Source organism: Mauremys reevesii, linkage group 4 (genome assembly GCF_016161935.1).
Source record: "Mauremys reevesii isolate NIE-2019 linkage group 4, ASM1616193v1, whole genome shotgun sequence".
NCBI classification, from domain to species: domain Eukaryota; kingdom Metazoa; phylum Chordata; order Testudines; family Geoemydidae; genus Mauremys; species Mauremys reevesii.
The window spans coordinates 10,521,045-10,544,290 of NC_052626.1; the positions used below are offsets into that span (position 1 = coordinate 10,521,045).

The 23,246-nt window shown below is 43.7% G+C and overlaps 1 protein-coding gene across 2 annotated transcripts in view; it reads left to right on the plus strand.

Annotated features, from left to right (window-relative positions):
* The first annotated feature begins 14,403 nt into the window (after positions 1-14,403).
* Positions 14,404-23,246, plus strand: part of PELI2 (pellino E3 ubiquitin protein ligase family member 2) — a 124,687-nt gene continuing 115,844 nt past the window's right edge. The window contains exons 1-2 of one of the 2 annotated variants that reach the window (XM_039536505.1): positions 14,534-14,606; positions 17,396-17,516. In XM_039536505.1, coding sequence (XP_039392439.1) covers positions 17,497-17,516 — 20 coding nt within the window. In that variant the 5' untranslated portion in view covers positions 14,534-14,606; positions 17,396-17,496. Of the gene's footprint in view, positions 14,607-17,395; positions 17,517-23,246 lie in introns of both variants that reach the window. The other variant, XM_039536504.1, reaches the window with a different exon arrangement.

A 23,246-nucleotide genomic window follows, 5' to 3' on the forward strand; every position in this document is an offset into this window, starting at 1 on the left:
CCAAGAGGGGTCATGTTATCCACTTTACTCCTTAGTCCCTCAGGGAAATGATTAACCGAAGTTTTACTTAGCAGAAGGATGTGGAAAATATTTTCTCCTTTGTCCATTAATTTAATAAAATCCAGTAGAATGGCTGGGGGTTTCTGAGACCTGAAAAAGTATGTTGTATTTTAATTAGGGCTGTAATGTGATTAAAAAATTAATCGTGATTAATCACACAATTAAAAAATGAATCACGATTAATCGCATTGTTAATAATAGAATACCATTTATTTAAATATTTTTGGATGTTTTCTACATTTTCAAATATATTCATTTCAATTACAACACAAAATACGAAGTGTACAGTGCTTATTTTATATTTATTTTTGTTTACAAGTATTTGCACTGTAAAAAAACAAAAGAAATAATATTTTTCAATTCACCTAATACAAGTACTGCAGTGCAATCTCTATACCATGAAAGTTGAACTTACAAATGTAGAACTGTAGAATCGCAAGATATTTACGTGCCAGATGCACCAAAGATTCTTATGTCCCTTTATGCAGCAACCACCATTCCAGGGGACATGCGTCCATGTTGATGATAGATTCTGCTCAATAACAATCCAAAGCAGTGCGGACCAACACATGTTCATTTTCATTATCTGAATCAGATGCCACAAGTAGAAGGTTGATTTTCTTTTTTGGTGGTTCAGGTTCTGTAGTTTCCGCTTTGGAGTGTTGCTCTTTTAAGACTTCTGAAAACATGCTTCACACCTCGTCCCTCTCAGATTTTGGAAGGCACTTCAGATTCTTAAACCTTGGGTTGAGTGCTGTAGTTATCTTCAGAAAGCTCACATTGGTACCTTCTTTGCTTTTTGTCAAATCTGCAGTGAAAATGTTCTTAAAATGAACAACATGTGCTGGGTCATCATCCAAGACTGCTATAATATGAAATATATGGCAGAATGCAGGTAAAACAGAGCAGGGGACATACAATTCTCCTCCAAGGAGTTCAGTCACAAATTTAATTAACGTGTTATTTTTTTAACAAGCATCATCAGCATGGAAGCATGTTCTCTGGAATGGTGGCTGAAGCTTGAAGGGGCATACGAATGTTTAGCATATCTGGCATGTAAATACCTTGCAATGCCGGCTACAAAAGAGCCATACAAATACCTGTTCTGACTTTCTGGTGACATTGTAAATAAGATGAAGGCAGCATTATCTCCTGCAAATGTAAACAAACTTGTTTGTCTGAGCAATTGGCTGAACAAGAAGTAGGACTGAGTGGACTTGTAGGTGCTGAAGTTTTACATTGTTTTGTTTTTAAGTGCAGTTATGTAACAAAAAAATCTACATTTTGTAAGTTGCACTTTCACAACAAAGAGATTGCACTACAGTACTTGTATGAGGTGAACTGAAAAATACTAATTTTATCATTTTTACAATGCAAATATTTGTAATAAAAATAATATACACTTTTATTTAAATTACAACACAGAATGCAATATATATGAAAATGTAGAAAAAATCCAAAATATTTAATAAATTTCAATTGGTATTCTACTGTTTAACAGTGCGATTAAAACTGCGATTAATTTTTGAGTTAATTGCATGAGTTAACTGTGATTAATCGACAGCCCTAATTTGAATTTTTCTTCCATATAATAATACAGCATGAAACAATCTTTAATACAATACATTTCATACAAACTACAGCCCTGAAAACTTAAAGGAGTTAAAGAGAGTTAAGTAACAGTGGCAGAGAGCGGACTTTCATCCAGGAAAAGGAGGAAGGATTTGCTGTCCGCTGAAATCTGGGAAAGATGGGAAGTCAATGAGGCAGAGAGACAAAGGAAGGCTCTGCTAGCAGCAGGTGCTGCGGAGGACAGGGCTTGGACACCAACACAAGGGGGTACAGGAAACCAGGACTCGATGAGCATGGTGACGAGCACAGAGATGAGAGAATTTCTGTTTGGGGAGAGGGACAAGAGGCGGTATTATGAAAACTTCTTTTTGCCCATAGAGTGACTTCTCTGTGGTTCTTTTCCTTTTGCTCTCACGGTATGTGCTGGCTGTTACTGCTGGGGGGAGGGATGGCTAGCCCTGAACCATTTTCTAACATGATTGGACAGGCCATGGGTCAAACTGTGCTAGAACACGTTTTGGAAACAGTTTTCAAACGCTGCTCCAGAGTGTATGCCAATGGGGTGTAGGATGGGGTGTATACGCCCCACACTGATGAGCAAGGTGCCAGAGACATCCTGTGTGCAGGGCGAGCTCTGCTCCTCCAGCCCTTTCAATCATGTATGGTAGGAAGGAAGCCTTTAAAAAGGAGAAAACTGCAGGCAGATTGGGGAGGCGATCGTCCTGAGCAGGGAACTGCTGGAGTGACTCCTGAAGCCACATGGGGAATTCCCATCCAGGAAATCTCCACCCATAGCCTATGCAGAGTGCCAGGAACCCAGACAGAGGGAGCCCGATTCAGCAGCCCAGCCAGAAGGTTTCCTTGAAAACTGCTGTGCAGCTGGCCATTAAGTAAGAAGGTACCATTGGCCTGTAGCGGGGTGGTTACCTGCTCCTGCCCTGAGGGGTTTAAAAAGCGGCCTGGGAGGGCTTGAAAGCAGCAGCTCTAAAAGCTGGGCTGATTGGGGAAGCGGCCGCAGCTGGGCCACACCCTAATCAGGCCACAGCTGGCCTGTATAAAAAGGCTGTGAGCCAGGAGCCCAAACAGTCTCCCTCTGCCTGTAGAGAAAGAAGGGCCTGGCTTCAGGGTGCTAGAGACCGGGTACCTGAGTGGAGCAGGGCTGGGGAAAGGCAGAGGAGCTGGGGAGCTCCAGCCTGGAAAGCCCCAGGCTGCGGCCTAGCATAAGGCCAACAGGTACTGGGGGTTGCAGGGGCAGCCCAGGGGTAGGCAAAAGCAGCAGGTCCAAACCCCTTTGCCTATGATGAGTGGCTGATGCTGCAGTCTGCCCCAGTGAGTGGGGGCTAGATGGAGACTGGGCAGTAGCCAAAACTGAGGCAAAGTGGGGATAGTGGGGTGGGGGTTCCCCAGGGAGGGGAGACCCAGATTGGTGGGGTACTGCTGGGGGCAGCACCCCAGTTAAAGGGGCACTGGGGTCTAGGGAGGGACACGGGGGCCAAGAGGCAGGTGGATCACTGGCCGGCAGAGGGTGCTCCTGGCTGGAAAAAGAGCTAATTCCCAGAAGGCACCAGCAGGAGGCGCCACAGGGGTGAGTCTGCACATCTACATGGCCTTTTTCCATCTGAGCTGTCTTCAGGAAGAAGCTATATTTTGGGTGCACTGGGACATTTAACTTTCCTTTTGATCCCTCAGAAGAGACTTAAGAAAACCTGGAAAAGGCAGAGTCCCCCTGGAAAGAAATAAGAAATTGGGGTGTGTGTATATGCCACCCAGTGGAAATAATTGGGTGTGGCCAGGGACTCCCAGAGTCTGGGAGAAAAACTGACCGGGATTCTTTTACAGGATGCTTAAAAAGATTCAAAGTTAATACTCTACTAAAAAAGGCCAGGGCCCACTGGGTCCCTTTGCAACTGCTGTGTGCAGTACTGATGCAAAGCCTGCTGAAGTCAGTGGCAAAACGCCTGTTGGTTTCAACTGGAGCCCTAGTGCGTGTGTCTGATTGCGTAGCAAACAAGACAGAGGTGCGCTGATTTACAGCACAGGGGCTGGCTCTGCAAAAAGAATCTCTTGAAATTCCTTTGGAACACAGAATAGAATGAAATCTGCAAGACAACTCACAGTTGGTCCAAGAGGAAGATTCATATTGCTCTGGTTGGCGCTCCCCCATTGCCAGAGGATTAGGAAAGCTGGTGAACTCTGTGGGAAAACTCGATACTTGTTGCAATCTTAGCAGTGGCTGTTCTCCAGGGCTCAGTGCTGAAATATCACCTCAGAACAATTGAGGGAAGACGACTCAGTCTATCGTCTAATAGCAAATTAAACACAACTTTGTGGATTTGGTGGTTTGCTGCCAAATGCCAATACTGCGCTCCGTATTAATAGATCATGAGAGGATTACTCTCCAGTTTTTTGGCAGGCAGGAGTTCTCTGGCCTTACTTTTGCTTGTGGCAAATTAAAAACATAGCCATTGAATGGTCCGTATTTACTAGTAGAATTTGTATGAGCGATTGCTCCTGCGTATTGTTAAAACGCTAGATTTTTTTAGATGAATAGGCTGGGCAGATGCTGCATAAATATGGTAATTTGGAACTACTCATTTTGGGCAGGAACCTACTCCTTCCCCTTTAAACAGTTTAAATGTGGAGGATGAACAGCCAACTTGACAGGTTTTCACATGAGATTATGCTCTCCCATGAATATGAATTCCCTTGTGAGACTGATGGGTACTGATTCTCATAATGGAAGCTTTGCTTTGAGGAGATTTGTTTAAGCTGTCAGGTTGTTGAACGGATGGTTCCTTAAAATTTGTTTATACCTGTACTGAGCCTGGCATTTAAATGCATGAGTGAAAAGGCTGAAAATAGCAAAGCAAAAGAGAAGGGATTTGGAGTGCTAAATTTAGGAAAGATTTCCCCCACACTGGCTAGCAGGGATTGTGGGTCAGAAAAATAACCAAAGAGAATTCGTAGAAGAGATGCAATAGGAAAACTTCACCCTTGTGTTTCTCATAGAAAAACCACATCTGTTTCAACAACTTTGCTAGCATTAGTCAAGTTATGGGTTTCCCCACTGCTAATAGCACTGGGGACTAAGGCCAGGGAGGGCTCTGACTTCAGGGAAAGGTTGCATCTAGTCATCTTCCTCTTTACTGCTCTCATGGTTGGCTGCAGCTGATGCTAATGATGACTGACTAGCCCAAAAGTGTCTTGATGAAGGAGAGAGGTGAGAGAAAATAAGTTCAGTTCACAATCCTAGTCCCAAGCACGCTTGTGCCTGAAGGTTGATTTGTCCGTTTTTAAACTGTCCATTTTATTTCCATTCCTAGGCCGAAATAGGCCATTCACAGTGAAGCTAATATTTAATTCTCCCACTTTTAGAAACTTTATCTACATCAGTTATACGAAATGCCTAAATTAGCATAAAGCCCAAGCTTTTCAGAAGTGACTAGTGTGTTTTGCATACCTTATTTTTGTGCCCTGCTTGAGTTACTCTAAGGGGCCCAGTTTTCACAAAGTGCTGAGCATCCACTCTCTGAAAATCAGGCCCCTTTAAAGGCCTCTGCAGTCAGGCAACCAAAATCATTAAACACTTTTGAAAATCTTGGCCAATGCTAACAATACATAGCAGATTCCAACCAGGGATCTCAGTGGTTCAGTGGAATTGATCTAATGATGGTCCTCAAATGACAAAGCTACAATAAGATTCTTGAATAGCCAGAATTCCACCATTTACCATCTTCATATAAATGAAGAAAAAAGTTTGAAGTCTGAAAGGGCTTGATTTTCAGCCATGTTGAATGCCTGCAGCTCAAACTGAGTTCCATGGAAGTTCTGGACAGTCACCATTTCTAAAAATTGGGGGGCGGGGTCTTTGGAGTGGAATTTTCATAAGCTCTCAGTGATGGTCTCATTCTGCTCTTGTTAAGTCAAAACTCCCACTGACTGCAATGGGAGCGGAGAGAGGCCAACAGTGAATGATTTTGAAAATCCCACCCTTGATTTTTAAAGTAAAAGAATGGAAGGAAAAAATCAGAAGTGGGAAGGAAAAGGAGGACGCTATGTGAAAGGCTGGATGGACACATATCCCAAGCCTATCTTGAGTATGGTTTGTGTGTGGCTTGCTGTGCTCACTTCACAATTCTCTCAGGATAGACTATTGTCTGATTGGTTAAATTCACAGCAGCCAGTGTTTTGGAGGTGACAAAGATATAAGTGTGTAAACACCAAATCCTCGGGGGAAAAAATGTGAATGGAGCTGACTTGTCATTTGGAGTCTAGTACAGCTGTCGCATTGTACTTCCACCAACTTGCTGACAATGTTCCTTCTAACAGTAGCGCATTTGAAAACAGGAGGGGAAAAGAAAAAGCTTTGTCTGAGTGGCCTTGACAGTGCCAGTCATGTCCTGTGGGCAAAAAGGAGGGGACAGGGGCAACTGTGACGGAGATGAAACCCTTAAGCACCAAGTTCCTATTGATCCATTCATCAACCCGAGCAGCAGGAGACACAGGGGGAATGCACTGACAGATGCTGCAAAGAGTGGACATGAATTTTGCCAGGGGGAAGGATTTATCTGAAGTCCTCTGCTGCAAACTGTGCAGAGAAACCTGGAGTTAAAATATGAATAAATTACTAAAAAACAAACACTTCAGTCTGCTTTAAAGTTTTTATGCAGTGTGAAACAAAGATATAAGAACCTGTTCCCAGTTTCCTTATCTTACCAGAAGCACCACTGATACTCAAGGAAGAATGTTATACATATATATTTCTGGTGGAGAGGAGCAAGACAAAAACACACACAAATATTTAACTACAGCTCCATTCTTAGTCATAATTGGAGACTGTTTCTGTATGGTGAAAATTACCCCTGGCGGATGTCTTGATTTTTGTATGCTTACTCCCCCAAATTATTGATTGGATGCATATTTCAAATGTGAAGATTTATAAGCAGCAATTGCTTGGCAGAGGTCCCAGGTGGTGGTGGTGGGGCAGGTCATCAAGGTTTTGGCTGGCTGCAGATGGAATAAGAAAGCGGTTGAACTGCTGTGCATTGCTAATTAGTAGCAAGTTTGGCCAGTTTGAATGAGGAAGCTTGCAGAGGCTTTGTCCCCATCTGTTCCAAAAATAATGCTAACCAGATATAAAATAACTCATTTCTTACACTGGACCGTCACATCCTGTACTTCCTAGGAAAGGTTTCAGCACATCCTTATCACTAACTATATTGTGTGCCTGGGAATAAGTGTGTTTAAAAGAATACACAAAAAAACTGGTGGTTCTGTATTTTTCTCATGGTAACAATTGTAAGCAGGGAATGTTAGAGACTAAGGCTAACTATTGCGTGTCACTCTGACTCTGAACATTTTTTGTACAAAGCACGTAACACACAATTAACTGAAAATAATTTTAGCCTATAATAAAATTTGCAGGTGAATGTAACTTCAGCTAGATGCATGGGCTTTCTCTCATTTGTTCTGCTTTTGAGGAGTCTTCACTATTAATCATTACTTAGCACCCTAGCCTGCACCATGGAAGTCTACGGGAGTTTTGTCTCTGACTTTAATTGGCACGGGCTCAGATCCTTATGGTCCAAATGTGGATTTATAAAGTTGTTTAGCTTTCATGGAAAATTACCAGAAGCTCTGGTTTGGCATCAGGATTTGTGCTGGGGTTGTTTTTAATGCTAAAAAGCAGCTGGTTATTTTCATTAACAAGTGATTTTTTCCTTCCTCTCCATAACCCAGGAAAGGGGCTTTCTATTTTTCAGTTGGATGTGTGCTATATATGGTCATTAAACCTTCCCTTTGCAATGAACCCATGGTTTTCTTGAAGCATGGAAGGCTTTTCATCCATCTTATCTCTCATCATGGTAGTAACAGAGATGTACACATTCTCCTCTATAAAATTTTGCCTCATAATCTTTCCATAGCATCTACTATTTTCATATAGAACCCTCATTAAGTTAATGTAACTAGTAATTCTCAAATTAATTTTATGCAACTCTTTTTTCTATCTGAAAGATAAGGGTTTTGCTATCTCTTGCAGTAGAACTCCATTGTTTTTTGCTAATTAGGGGTGTGATCCAATGAGGTACTGAGCACCTGCACCTCCTAATTATTTCAGTGGAAGCTGAGAGCATGCTGCATGTCAGAGTTAACCGGAATTGGGGCCTCAAGTCATTATCTTATTGCTGTGAAATACAGTTTTGGCCATACATCTGCTAGACAGTGAAATAATGAAAACTTAGCAGGAGTCGAGATTGATATGAGCACGCCTTTCTGTTGACCAGACTAATGTTTTAATACTTGCCCAAACAGACTATGTATAGTGAAACTGACCATATATAATTCCAAAAGCTCCCAGCCCTAAAGGATACTGAGATAAGTAGTGACAAGTCAGCATGGTCACTGTTATGGGAATTGCAGGCATCCATTCACCTGCTGGAGTAAATGTTTTGTTTCTTGGTACTCCCCTGCCCATTTGTCTGTAGCCATCTGACATCTCTTGTCTTACACTTAGTCACTGCCCTAAAGAGCTGCCAGGCTTTTTTGTTCTGTGTTTGTGCAGCGCATAGCACAAGGGGGTTCTGGTCCCTGATCGGGGCTCCTAGGTGCTATGGCAATACAGATAACTAGTACTAATGTAACTTAACTGTCAGGGCTTGTCAGTTTTGTGTCAAGTGTCCTTTGAAGGCCAAATGCAGATTGCAAAGTATTCAAATAAGACCTAGTGCTGCTTTGTACTCTCTCCTCTAATGGGTAAGTGAGGATAAAGTGATCAGCTGCTAGCTTTTATAGTTGATGAACGCAAACTCCTAAGTAATTTCTAGTCATCCTTCAAGGAAGTTACTGGTTGAAGCAAATAACATGGTGGCAGCTCTTTTATATGTGTGCTGTGACTATTATACCGCACTTTGTATACACACATAAAGACATATAATGAATCAATTGACCATTTCTCTTTATTCTTAGGGTGTTAGACCATGGATGGCACTTGAGTTGCTCAGTAGTCTTTCCATTTTAATCAGTTTGAGGGCCTGATTCATGCAACCACCTAAGTATGTGATTAAAGTTAAACACATGCTTACGTTCTTTACTGAAACACAGCCCTATTGATCATCCTCAATTTAAAATAACTTACCAGGATTTAAAATTAAATTTACTTTATTTGAGGGTGTGGGTTTTTTTATTTAGGAACATTGATTTTTTTTTTAACACTTTTCTGAATATGGTTGGTATCTCCATCCCTTCTTTCTGATCTGCATTGTTTGCATAAACAGCTGCTTGTTATAAATCTAGAAGCAAACTCTCCATCGTACCAGCAATACTGACAGCAAAGGACCACTGTCAAGATGATTTGTAATTTTCAGTAACAAGGAACACTCTTCAACAGATTCTCTTCCCTACTTTGAAAAGTCCCTCACAATCCTGAAGTTGAGACCACGAGATATTTAAAGTTCTTAACAATAATTGAATGCAGCTGTGAGACCATTACTACATTATTTCAACAGTGGAGTTGCATAGAAACACCAGAGACGTGTTGCTTGCTCCAGTTACAAGGAGGAATTTCTATAGCTGTAGAAAATAATTGTACTGTGATTTGATGCTGGAACCCACGTAGGCCATTTAGACATGGAGTACATAACAACACAGCTTCACCACAAAAAATAAGATTAAAAATGTTGGAAGCAGAATTTCCTTAGAGAAAAGGCCCATCAGCCCCAGAAACTACATGTGGTTGTAGGAATGAAAACACACACACACACACACCCCTCTCCCTCCCTCACTGCTTCCTAGCCTGAGAGAGAGAGAAAATGGAATTTCAAGATTAAAAGACAATTATTCCTGCTCACCCTCTTTCCTAGCTCCAGCCCAGTAGCAGAGACAGCATCACATAAGTCACTGTCAAAACAACAGACAAACACATTTAAAAAGAAAAAAAAAAGCATCAATCCCATTCTGAGCACACATGCCCCTCAGGTTAGCCCATAGTCTTCTACCACAAGTATGAAAGTGGATGCCTTTAGCTCCTCTTTTTGGCTAATTTAGCTCAGAACCCTGCAAATATGTTCCTCTTCTGTTGCCAATGCTTCAATCCCAAAGACTGCCCCATGCTTCCCTTTGGACTCTTTCCAGGGCCATAATTTAACACGGCTATGTAGGCCACTATATATTATTTATTAATTGTATTACAATAGTATCTAGAAGCCCCGACCAAAATCTCTGGGTGCTAGGCATTATACAAACAGACAGAGACCTTCCCAAACAGTTTCCAACCCTACCAGATAAGACAGACAAAAGGAGGGAGGGTAAACAGAGGCTTAAGTAATGGAGTGATTTGTCCAAGGTCGCACAGTAGTTCAGCAGCCAAGCCAGGTCTCCTGACTCCCAGTCCAGTACCCCATGCGCAAACAGCCTCTCCTGCATATAAGCTGAGCCAACAAAGCAGTGGTCTTGGCTGTTGATAAGAGGGCTTGGCTGGAGAATGCTTGAAAAGTCTGTCAGTACTATCCACTTACACGACAGGCCCCCCACAGGTAAGCAGGCTGCTCCAGTGCACTAGGAAGAGTCTGTCTTTCCAAACTGTTTTACTGGCATCCTCAAACAAAGCTTCCAAACCATGGGGAAGAAACGCTACAGGTTCTGGGATGAAGGTGCCTGAAATGGGGTGGGGAGGGGGAGGGGAAGGGGCAGGGCCCTTTGTCAGCCAGCAGATCTGGCAGGGCATGGACAGAGTATGCTGTATCCTCTTCAACAGCTGTGCAGTGCAGGGGTTCTAGAACAATTTGCATAGTGGGGGTGCCACTGAATCAAACTGTGAACTGCCTATATGATGGAAACCACATCAAGCCACGGGGTGCTGCTGCACCCCCAGCACCCTAGTTCCAGCACCTATGATGCAGTGAGCACACCAGTGTATGCTGCCTGGAGGATCATGGGGGGGATTCTAGCTCAAATCTGCCAGAATTCCTCCTTGGGTCTCTGGCTGCTGGACAACCCTCCTGCACTCTTAGAGCAGGCTGGAACAGTTTTGACAAGATCTGCTCTTTTATGGGAGCCAAAGCATTTTGTGGAGATGTACTGGGTGCCACGAAGTTTTCATCAGGAAGAATTCTTTGCTCCTGAAGCTTTCTGGTCACTTCTGACGAGCTGGAAACATGAATCGAAAGCTTTGGGTTTTCTATGTGAAACTGGCCATTTCGACACAATTATGTTTTGCAAAAACACTTGTTGCAATGCAAAATGAAAACAAAATGGCAACACCTTGAAAGTGGCCATGAAAGGGAATTGTTGTTGTCTGATCAGCTCCCTGCACCCCTAACTCCCAATGTGCCTGAGTACTCCCATGGAGGCATCTAGCCTATAAGATGAAGCTGTGAGAGGCAGGCGGGCCACTAGCCTGGCTTACAACACCCATATTTGACCCCAGCAGATGCAAGATGTCAAGAGGCTTCCTTCTTTCCACTAACCAGCTCTCTAGAGGCCACAGTTGTAGAGACCTCACAGGTACCTAAACTCTCTGAAACTTTATCAGAAATCTCATAAGGGAAGTGCATTTCTCCTTGCTCGTCTACCCATCCTCTCATCCCTAGATCAGTGCTCGATTACATGCTCTAAAAGGGGCTGTAGTGGGAGAACGCAAAATGCTCATACACATTTGGGTGCCAAGAGAACTTTCTTTGAAAGACTATCCTGTTCCCAGTGAAGTGCAGAGGAGTTTTGCTATTGTCTTAGTGGGAGTAGGACTGGGTTGAATTGTTTTGCATCAGTTCTTGAGAGTTAAGCTAATTTTGTTTAGATTATATAAAAGAGGAGGAGTTAATGCAAACTCCTGTTCACACAGGAGGTAAAGAGGGGAAATGTAGGAAAGCTTGAAGAGGATGCGGCTAGTATGTTGGAATTCTTCACATTGGTTTTTGATTTGGATTTGTTTTCTCTGACAGTGACTTAGTGCCCAGCTTTCCTTGCTGTTTGTGTCAAGCGATAAAGAAGATAAATATATCTGCAATAATTCAGCTCTCTGTCTTTAATAAAATCTTGTCATTTGCTCAAAGCCTCTAAGAAAATTCCAATTGGCTGAATTTCCATTTTAACCTTATCACCAGCAGCGACAGAAGAATATCATTGCTGGGGAAATTAATAGCTAGGGACAATTTCAATGAAGGAAAACCAGGTCTTTCAGTAAGAGAACCAGAACTTAATTAACAACTATTTCAATGGAGTTTAAGCCATTCTGAGGCTGGATGCTGGAATGAGCTATTTTCAGCCCCCCCGTGAAGCTCATTGTGGAATCAAGGCCATCACAATCAGAAACATGGATGGTTACAGTGACTTCATATTCTTACTATGTTCACAGTGGTGTAGGAGCCAAATATTGTGTACATGAGACTTTCCAACTCAACTGAATTGATTTCTATCTAGCCTTGGTTGATTTTGTGCTTTTGATAGGCATCAAATAATGAGAAAATAAAATTAAGCTGAAATCTAATTGGATTTGTCAGGCAAACTCCATACTGTAACAGACTAAGGTACTGTGTACTTATGCAGCAGGAAATAAAAGTCTTTAGAAATAATTGTAAAAAGTATTGGCTCATTTTTCTGCCTCGGTTTCCATTTTTGTGTGAGTGCAGCTAATTGCCTATGATATTAGCTGGGAACTCATTTTGCGCACACACAACCTCAGTTTGGTCATGCACATCAGATAGCTGCTCACCCAAAACTATAGGTGCACAGCCTTTGTGAGTGAGTAAAATAAAATAAAATGGAACCCATCTTGAGAGTGGCTGAAAAATCTGACTCACTGGGCTTGATTCTCAAGGGTGGCCAAGCTCTGGTGCAGGACCCAAGGTGGGGAGACGGGACAAATATGACCTTTATGCTCCCCAGATCCTGCAGCTGACTAGGCCACCCAGCACTAGTCAGAGCAGCCTCCGAGTTGGTCTAACGTCCACTCCTTAATGGCTTATTACAGCAGCCAGGGATTGCTTTAGCAATGCCCTCTTCTGCCCTGGCGCTCCCTACACGGTGGGAACCTCAGTGGGTTGTTTAGGCAGCTTGGCATTCCTTTTGCACCACTGGAGATATGCAAAAGAGTCATAGCAGGAGCCATGATCTGGTGTAGTAAGTTTCACTTATTTATACTAATGACCTACTGTGCTATAACCCCTCTAGTTTTTAGTAATGTGGCTACTCTTTAACCCTAATTTTCAAAGTTCCCCACCATCCAACCTTAAGTTCCCTCCCCAGGATTTCACCATTGTCTTCGGAGAGGCCTCCTGCAGACTACAGAATAGTTGCAATGCTCCTTTCCCGGAAAGGCAGAAGAAACGGACAGCATTTATTCCTATTGCCTGCAATGGGACTCATTTATAATCTGATCACTGGCTTTTATGCAAGACATTTTTTTTAAAAAGGGAAGTTTGAAGGTATTTAAAAAAAAAACCCAAACCCAACTCCCTAAAGAGAAAAAGCTCAGAAGCTCAGGATCATTGTAACATCTGCACAGATCAATGGAGCATAAGTGTCTGCAAAGTGGAAACATGGACTTTTAAACAGTTTTTCTTTAAATTGCCCTTTAATTTTTTTTTAAGCATAAAACAAGAGCTGCTTGAAGAACAAAAGCATGGGATGCTTTTCAAGCCTTTAGAAGATGAAACCAAGCACAAGTGGCTGGAAATGTGGACTTTAAAGTTGCTGATAAATAAAATCCTGAATAGTGTTTCCTTCATCCCACCACCAAACACAACAATAAAAAGACTCTCTGGGGAAAATCTCATAGGTGCCCGTGCTAAAATTTAGAAAATTAAAGACAATGAACATTGGCTTATTCATGAATTTATCCACCCGTTGAGTGTTCAGCCAATTGCCTGCTACTGAGTTAATGTCCTGGCAGTGCAGTGAATATGGTTAGCATAACCATGTCTCCCTGCCATAATATCATCATTACTGCTGTCCTTAATTTGCACACTTCTTGGGAAGAAGTGGGAGGTGTTGGTAAAGAGGGAAGTTTTACTACTTATGAAACAAGATGAAAATGTTGAATGTGCTTCTGTTCATGGATGGCCCCCTCATGTAATGGATTTGTCCTTGACAATTTTGGAGAATTCCATTGTTAGACTGTTCTGGTGCGGGTGAAGAATACACTGATCTAGAACACCTGCTGTAGTGTGTTGTGACTAGAATGCGGAGCTAGAACCCCTGCTCTGACAGGTTGGGACGTGGGAGAGATGCCAGTCTAGAGCCCTTGCTCTGGCACATGTGGGGGGAGGGGCATAATGCTCTAGATCACTCTGGTGTGGAGCGAAGCGCCTGCGAGTCTCAAACCCCTGCCCTGGTGTGGGGTGACCTAGAACACAACTCCAGTGTAAGGCGGACAGACTGCCGACCTAGAACCCACCGCCTATACAGAGCAGATCTAGAGCCCTGCCAGCCTGCCTCTCTCCCTGGCTGCCGATGCTCTAGAACCTCGCGGGTACCCGGGGCCGATCTAGAACCCCATGCTCTGGAGGCCGCGGGGGAGGAGGCTGGGCTGAAGCCAGCGGCCCCTTTAAGAGCTGCCCCGTCTCCTTACTCTATGTTTACATAACAGAGCGGGCTGTACCACTGCCGTCCCCGGAGGGGGGGGGAAGCAGAGCGGGGCGGCTACGCGGCGACTCCCAACCCCCGCCCGCGGGCAGCGCGTGAAGGGGGAGGAGGCGACGGGGAGCTGGGCCAGCCCTAACTCTGCACCTCCCCCCGCCTCCTGACGCGAGTTGGTCTCTTCCCCCCCCCCCCCTCGGCATTAGTGTCTGTTGTCGGGCGCTCGCGGGCTCAGTGCGGGGCGCAGCGCGGAGCCCGCTCCGGACTCCCCCCCCCCGATGGGATTGTAACGGCGGCCGGCGGGCGAGCAGCGGCGGCGGCCCCATGTTTTCCCCCAGCCAGGAGGAGCACTGCGCCCCCAACAAGGAGCCCGTCAAGTACGGGGAGCTGGTGGTGCTGGGGTGAGTGAGCGCGCGGGGGACTGTCCGCGGGGGCGGGGCAGTGAGCGGGGGTGGCTGAGGCGGGGTCGGCGGGCGAGCTGAGGGGAGTCGCGGGGAAGTGGGGTCCTGAGCGCGCGCGGGGGGTGCGATGTCAAACTCCTGAGGGGGAAGGGAATCTCGGGGGGGGGGATGAGGCTCAGGTCCCTGTGAGGACGCTGAGTGGGGAGTGACTGAGGGGAAGGAGCAGCGGGGGGGGGTTCCCCCTTCGCCCCCCGCCCTCCGTGGGATGGCGCAGGGATCTTTGTCTCCTGTTGGGCTGTGAAGGTGAAACTCTAGGGGGCAGGAAGCTCCCCCCCCCCGCTCCGTGCCCCAGCTCTGGGCTGCTGGTGGAGGGTCCGGGGCGGGGGGAGCATCCCTCGTCCCCTGGCCGTGGTGGTGGTGGGGGAGTTCCCTGCTTCCTCGCCTGCCTGGGGGATGTTCTCTACGGGGGGGCAGGGCTGGCTCTCGTGTTGCCCTGGTGGTGCTGCTGGGCTGGTGCATTGCCCTCTTCCTGCTCCAGGTCTAAGGCACAACCTCCATTGGGGAGTGTGTGTGTGTAAGCGAGCCGTGCCCCCGCGTAACTAAAGCACATGCAGTTCCCCAGGAGCTGGCAGCCTCTCGCTCTCTTGTCTGTCTCCCATTAGCCTAATGCGGATCTGTGGGACGGATTTACGCTCCCAGCTTGGCTCAGGCAAGGGCCTGCTGTGGATGGTTAGGGATAATGACTGTGCTGGTTCCATGGACCCTGTTTCTCGGGGGAGCTGGCCACGGCGTGCTGAGCTTTGGGGCCTCTCTGCTGGGCAGGTATCAGCATGTTTGTGTCCCTGTGGCACTGGAGCTGCAGTAGATGGCACCCTAGCAAGGGCTAGCTCTCCCTCAGCAAACACGCAGAGTTCCTGAGCATGCAGCAGGACGAGTGCAAACACACACACCAAAGTTCCTAAACACTGATTATGAAGTGTGCGAAGAGATCCAGCTTACCTTTCTCTGTGCAATCTGCAGTTTGTAGGTGGCAATTGCCTGTAATCATTACACTTCAACAATTAAAAGCTTCCCTTCATCAGCTTACATTTTCTAGTGGCATCTTTGTTCATATGATAGACATTGTCCCTATCTTCCACATTGCAGGGGAGATGATGAAATTAGGGGAGGAGGAAGAGGCATTTACTTACATTCAGATTCTAGTGGAAATGTTTGTTTTTTCAGCTTGATATGGATCTTAAAGTAATCCGCTTGGTATTAATGTTCCTGCCCTGCTGTTAGAGCTTGAAGCTTTTCTGCTGAACATCATAGAAGCTACTGATGAACATAAGGCATGTAAGCCTTATTCACTGAGTGCCCCAGAGAACCCTGTAAGATGCATAAGTTTACAGTTATCAAAATTAAATGCATGTTCAGCAAATGGGGAACATTTTTAGCAAATAAATACATAAAGCTTTAAAACCGACCACGAAGCAGAGTTCCTGAACAAGTAAAGAATTACTGTATTAATAACTTGCCTCCCCAACTACAAATATGTTAAATGCTTACTAGAATGAAGTAGAAAGCTGTAATTATTTTTAGACTAACAATCTCTTATGAAAAGATGTTCTCTTCTGCAAAGCAATTAATTGGATTTTAAAATCCAACAGAAAGGAAAAGCCTTTTAATTTTGCTCTTGTAAGCAGTCTCTATGTCCTATGGGGTGGTTTTAGAAGTGACACAAAATGTGTGTATGGTGACAAAAATAATATATTTAGACATAGTTACTATGGAATGGAGTTCAACTGCTGTAAATGCAACTAGTAATCTTTGAAAAGTGTAAATTGTAGAAAAGCTGTTTATTTCAGCATTTTCAATTGGAAAAATCCATATCAAGCTGTTCAGAGCAGGAAAAGGTGTATTGTTAGTGGTGATGTGGTGAGAATGGAGGATAACTTTAGCTGTGAAACAGTTTGTCTCTCTCACTGTAGAACCATAGTGCAATGTTAAATCCTTAATTTAATTATATTGTATGAACTGATGTGCTGCAGATGCTTTTGTGTTCAGCTAGAAACACATTTCCCTATCTGCTGCTTTGCTATATTTAGCAGTATTTGAAAGTGCATAAGTGTAAAACGTTTGGCTCTGAACTTAATTCGGTAGATTCTGTTCTGCTTTTTAAATAACAGAATGTCGGTGATCTTATTGATTGATATAAACAAATGTCTCATTCTTTAGTGCCATGCATTTCTATTTAATATGAAACTTATAATAATGAGATTTTCAGTAAACATCAAATTGGTTTGAATAGGTTAAGACATCCTATTTTTTGCTTTCCAGATGTACTGAGGTATTTTTATACAAACTGAACATTCTTATGCCTTTTTTGCAAGATGCTAACATCTATGCACAACATTGATTCTGATGTAACCCTTGTTACATTAGGGCCTGTCCACACAACAGAATTTACTCAGGTGGGTAACTCTTCTAATGTGGTAGTGCCTCAACTGTGTCTTGGCATGTTTAGCTTTGCCTTTGTTGACTACATCAAACCATGTTAAAACACATTAGTGTTATTTAGTAGACTAATGGTATGGGGATAGGACAAAGTCAAAAAACTAAATTACTCCATTGTGTACATCTTCCATTTTGTCAGAATTAGAGTTTAAGGCACTAAATTATAAATATATAATCTTCTGCATGCCCATCCCATCCCGCCCCACCCCACTCCACCTCAAATTGAGAACACTTGCTTGCTATAAGTAGTGCCATAAATAGCATAAAGCTTATTTTCTTTTTTCTAATCACAGTGCTGAATCACTGCTGGGAACTCTCAGAACAGTTTGAGCATCTGTTCATCATTCTGAAAAAAATAGGAAAATTCAAAGGTTATTCTGCCTATTACCTTTGTATGAAACCAAAGAATTCCAGGTAACAAGGTTTTTGAATGAGATAATCTAATTTTTGGAGGATTAGGTTTATATTAACACCTCTAAATGACAAAAAAGTCAAGTACCAGAAGTGGCACAATAGGAAGTAGGGCAATTGTCCGGGGTCCCATGCCACAGGGGGCCTCGCGAAGCTAAGTTACATGTTTCAGCCCTGGGTGGCAGGGCTTGGGCTTCAGACAAGGTTCAGAAGTGGAAAAACAGGTTCAAGTATCACATTGGAATGCAAGTACAATATTCCAATGGATTTATTTTATAATTATATGGTAAAAATGAGAAAGTAAGCAATTTTTCAGTAATAGTGTGCTGTGACACTTTTGTATTTTTATGTCTGATTTTGTAAGATGAAACTTGGGAAATGCAGGACAAATCTGACTTCTGAAAGGGGTACAGTAGTCTGGAAAGGTTGAGAACCACTGTTCTAGATGTCCCTAGCCTCTGCTTGCCAGAAGCTAAGAATGAACAACAGGGAATGGATCACTTGATTGCCTGTTCTGTTCATTCCCTCCAAAGCACCTGGCATTGGCTACTGTTGGAAGACAGGATACTGGGTTAGATGGACCATTGGTTTGACCAAGTATGGCTGTTCTTATGTTATGTTCAGGAATAGAACCCAGGTTTCCTGAGTCCCAGTGAACACTCTGTCCACTAGACTACACAGCCTTCTTTACAACCAGGAGAACTGGGTACTTTAAAAAATGGTTTTGGAGCATAATTCTGTGACAAGGGGTGGATTCTGCAGCAAATGTAACCACGGATTGTGTGGGACCTTGTTATTAATTAGAACGTCAGCCTCGTGTTGTGTGATGCTTTTTTGCTTCATAGCTTGAGTCTTTTTATATACACTTTTCACCTCTGTAGAACAGAGTATGTGGCATAGATGCCTTGTCTGAAACTTAGTATTCAAGCAGCTCAGGTTTTGCTATCAGGTTTTATTTAATAGATCACCCTAGGTTTCACATAAGAATCATTCTCTGGCAAATGTCATGGTGGTCAATTGCTTCAACATATTTTAGGGCACTGCTTACTGTATTGGTGAAGAGAAGAGCGTACATGGTTGGTTTGTTCAAAAGTCACTGCTGGAAGGACTCAGTTCTGCAGAAACTGATTTTCTTTTATTTATTACTAGCAGTAGGGTCATTGAGATCTTTGTGGGTGGGCACGTCATGGAAATAGTTTATTATGTGGTATCATGTTCCATGAACTAGACCGGTTAAGAAGACATGGTCCTTGTCTTCTCAAGAGCTTTCAGTGAAATTACCACCATACCGGTGGGCATGATACCTAAATAGAATTGTAGACATGATGCAACAGTGTGTAGTAAAACAGTAGGGAGTGGTTAAAGGAAGGATGACAGTTGCAGCAATAAGATTACATGGTTATTTAGCAAAAGCTGGCACTCAGCATGATAGAGCAAAAGTTTATTTTTTAACTTAGTATAAACAAAATACAGTTTTAACTTGGTTCTTGTAGATGTCATAGGAATAGGATAGAATTTTGCTATATACCTTGTTTATGGCTCTTAGAACCTTGGTCTATGCCTAACAGCTGACCTTATTCAGTGCATTGCTACATCAATATAAAATCCCAGCTAGTGACATAAAATAACATCAATCACTTCAGACTGATTTACTTCTTTCAAGAATATATGTGGATTTTAACTTCCAGCAAAATGTCAAACACCTTGCATGTTTAATACTTGCTAGAAAATGAAGTTGGATGCACTCCAAAAGTAAACTGTAATTCTGACACCCCCTCTCTCACCCCTCCTCCCCCCAGCCAGGGAATGTACAGCCAGCAAGCCCATCACACATAGGGAAGTGGAATAAGTTCCATATTTGGAAAGAAAAAGGAAGACATAGTCTGCATTTACTCAGAAGAAAACAAGTCTGACAAACTTATTTTCTGGGTTCCTTGCCTTCCTATTTACTGCACTCTAGGTAAAGGGCCAAAGTGCTTATCTTTCTGCCAGTGCCAGTAAGATCAGTGGTGCACAGCCTTCTGCGTTCTACTGGACTTCATAAACGTATGGATACTGTAGGAATCCACTGAGCTCCACTGAAAAGTGATGACAGCAGGCATACTGTCAGAATCCTAGCCTCCATTAAGTCTTGAAGCAAAGCACAAAACTTTTGATGTCCCAGTGATCCTTTACTCCCAATTCCTATGAGCATAGGGAATATTATGGAAGTGATACATAGCTAAGATAGTGGAGAAGGTGCATTTTGAGGTCTTCCCACTGGCAGGCTTGTGCAGAGTTCATTATTTTGGAAAGGCCCAGCTTCCTATTTCTTGCCTGGAGACTGCCATGTGGTAGGCCTAGTGGAGAGAGGCAGAGGCTTCTCTTGGAGGTCTTGTCTTGTAGGAAATCTTGATTGGTTGGGAGAAGGGATGCAAATGTCTCTTGTGTTGTAGAGAGAGCTCAAGTTTGTTGACCTGGTCATCCCTACAATGGCCTGTTACAAGAAGGCTGCAGCAGGGATTCAGAAAGCCTTAATGTGGGGATCAGAGTGGTCTTACCGGTATGTACATGTGGTCAAACACTGGCCATGCTCTCTTCCTTGCTCGCTCCCTCCCTCCCTCAAACAAAACTAGATCAAAAGCATTGTGCCCTTAATTAGTAGCAAACCTCCCCAAATAGTAGACTAGTATACAATGACTGATATTTGTCAGATGGGTGAGAGGCAAGCAAATCCATCTCTCATCTGTGCTGACCTCTTCGGAATAAACACCCCTCTGCTGGAGCCTTAATGGCAATTGAGGACCAGTTTTTGGCTGTGGTGTCTAAGGGCTTGCTTGGGCGCGCGCTGGTAGAGGCCTTTCAGCGCTGCTTAGTGGCGCTGCCCACACTGCCGTCCACACCACACCTGCACTCACCTGGCCTGCTGCTGGCCTGGCTGGCTGGCCAGCTTGGGGTGTGCCCGATTGCGGGGGGTGCTCCTGCAGCAGCGTGATCAGCGACACACACCAGCGCTACACACACACAGGGGATACAGGAGAGATATAGGAGCTTTTAACTAAATTACTTCTTTGTTTTGTTTTCTTTCTTTTGTTTTTGTTTCTTTGTTTTTGTTGATGGCTGAACGTTGAACTGCTCTAAAAAAACAAACACTGATCACAACAAACAGAGCTATCTGTACCTGGCTGTGACTAATCTGTATGGAGAAAGGGAGAGAATGTTTTTTTGAGAGAGAGAACAGAGAAACAGTGTTGGGCTGTTTGGCAATTAAGACCAAGGGTTCGTGAACATTTTGATTTTTTTTTTTTCAGGAATTTTCAAACCACCAAAAATCCACTCTCTCTCCTCTCTCTCTCTCTCTCTCTGTCACACCACACCACAGGGTGTGAAAAACAGCGAGGGTGGGAGGAGGTTGGGCAGGCAATTAAGAGTTAAAGAAGAAAGCTCTAAGACAACATTTTTTTTTTTTTTTTTTTCAACTACAACACACAACACACAGTCAAAAATCCACTCTCTCTCTCTTCTCTCTCCCCTCCTCACACACTACACCACCCTCCACCCCTCTTTGAAAAGCACGTTTTTTGCCACTTGAATGCTGGGATAGCTGCCCATAATGCAGCACTCCCAACAACAGCTGCAATGTGGTGGCCACCACCACACAGCGCTGGTAGCTGTGAGTGGGCCACACACAGCGCTGCGCCACTACACAGGATGACCAGCGCTGCAAACCGTAAGTGTAGCCAAGCCCTCTGATATTATAGAAAGACTTATTTAAATGTCTTGACACAATGACACATTCTCTATAGCTATGGCTCCGCTAGGATTTTAACAGGTTTTAAACAATTTTTTTTTTTGGTGTAGACAAGGAAAGTTGTAGGTTTAAAACATTAGCTGATAAATCCTAAGGGTTGTTAGCTCTACCTTCACCAGCTAATGAGTTAAACCTGTAGTTTACCTTATCTACACTAGGATTTTAACACTTTGTTAGTTAACACTTTAGCTAATGCATACAAAAACTGTGTAGACAGCACTTTGAAGTTAAGGCTCTGGCTCTGAAACCCTCCTCATCCTCCTAGCTTCAGAGCCCAAGCTTGGGCCTTAGCTGTAACTTCAAAGGACTGGCTACTCAGCTATATTAGGTCACTAGTGTGAGCCCAGCTAACCCCAAGTCTGTTGACCCATGCTTTTAGGTTGTTTCTTGATAATCTGGATGGGGTGGGGGGATCTGGACTTCTGCTATTTCTGTCATGGAAGCATACTTGCAACTTCTACTAAATGATCCATAATTGTTAGACTATGGTGGGAGATGCGTATCATTCAGCTAAAAGAAATGTTTTTAAATTGCCCAGTGCAGACTCAGTATCACCTTTTTGGAAATCCATTTCACAATAAAAATGGATGTTGAAGTACCTCAGCAACACTGAGGGATTTATGTTAACAAAATGGCTGTTTGAGGTAAGTTGGCTCTTGGTTAGGCATGAACTAATCAGGTCACACTTTTGTAAATGTGACTGTTTCTTGGTAGCAATGGGTACATTTTTTTTTCTTCGGGGAAAGCAGTGAGGAAATCCTCCTTTTTATTTGTACTTATAGAAGTGGTTTATTTCAGGTGCTGACTTCTGTTTTCACAGCCCTGACTGTTGTGGCACTTGGGCACATCACATGTCTTGACTGACTCGAGATAACGATTAATATGCTTTATGAAGAGTGAACTGGTCACATGTATTCATTTGGCATGGGAAAGGTTCTGATACATTACACTGGAGATGGCCAATGCATGGCCTGAGGGCAACATGCTCCTATACAGTACTTGGCATTGCAGTAGGAATGGTCTTCTGTTATGTGCAGCTAGGTTAACTAGTCAGCAAATGTGAAAAATCGGGACAAGGTGGGGGGTAATAGGAGCCTATATAAGAAAAAGATCCAAAAATCAGGACTGTCCCTATAAAATCAGGACATCTGATCACCCTATGTGCAGCATTCTGTACAACAGCTATACCTCCGCTGTAGCAGTCATCTATCTATACGACTGGCTGCTTCAGTGTCCTCATATTACCATGAGACCAGTATGAAGCTGAAATATGGTGCACCGAATGTGGGCGAGGCAAATGAAAAGGCAAGTGAGAAGTTAAGTAGTGACCGATCTACAGTATGTGTTAGAGGGAAGAAGGCCAAGAAATAGTGTGGTCTGGTACCTTAGTGCTGTGATTTCAACTGTTTAATCACTGTTGTATTAAACCACTCTTGCAAAATTCTAGTTGCTAAAGGCAGGAAATGTTTTGCCATCATATCCATCATTTCTCTTTCCCCCCACCCCAGTGAAACAAAGAATCAAGTAGTTGGTAAACTTAGGGCTGGTCCACACTAAGAAGCGGCGTCGAACTAGGGTACGCAAATTCAGCTACGTGAATAGCGTAGCTGAATTCGAAGTACCCTAATTCGAACTACTCACCCGTCCAGATGCCGCGGAATCGAAGTCTGCGGCTCCAAGGTCGACTCCGCCACCGCCGTTTGCAGTGGTGGAGTACCGGAGTCGACCACGGCGCTTCCGGAGTTCGAACTATCGCGTCCAGATTAGACGCGATAGTTCGAACTCCGAGAAGTCGAACTCACCGCGTCGACCCAGCTGGTAAGTGCAGACTAGCCCTTAGTTGGTAAACTTCATGACCGTTTTGCAAGACTCTTGTTCATATTAAAATTGCAGTGATGTGTGTTTAGGAGGCTTGAAATTTAACTTCCAGTCTGATAGGCTTA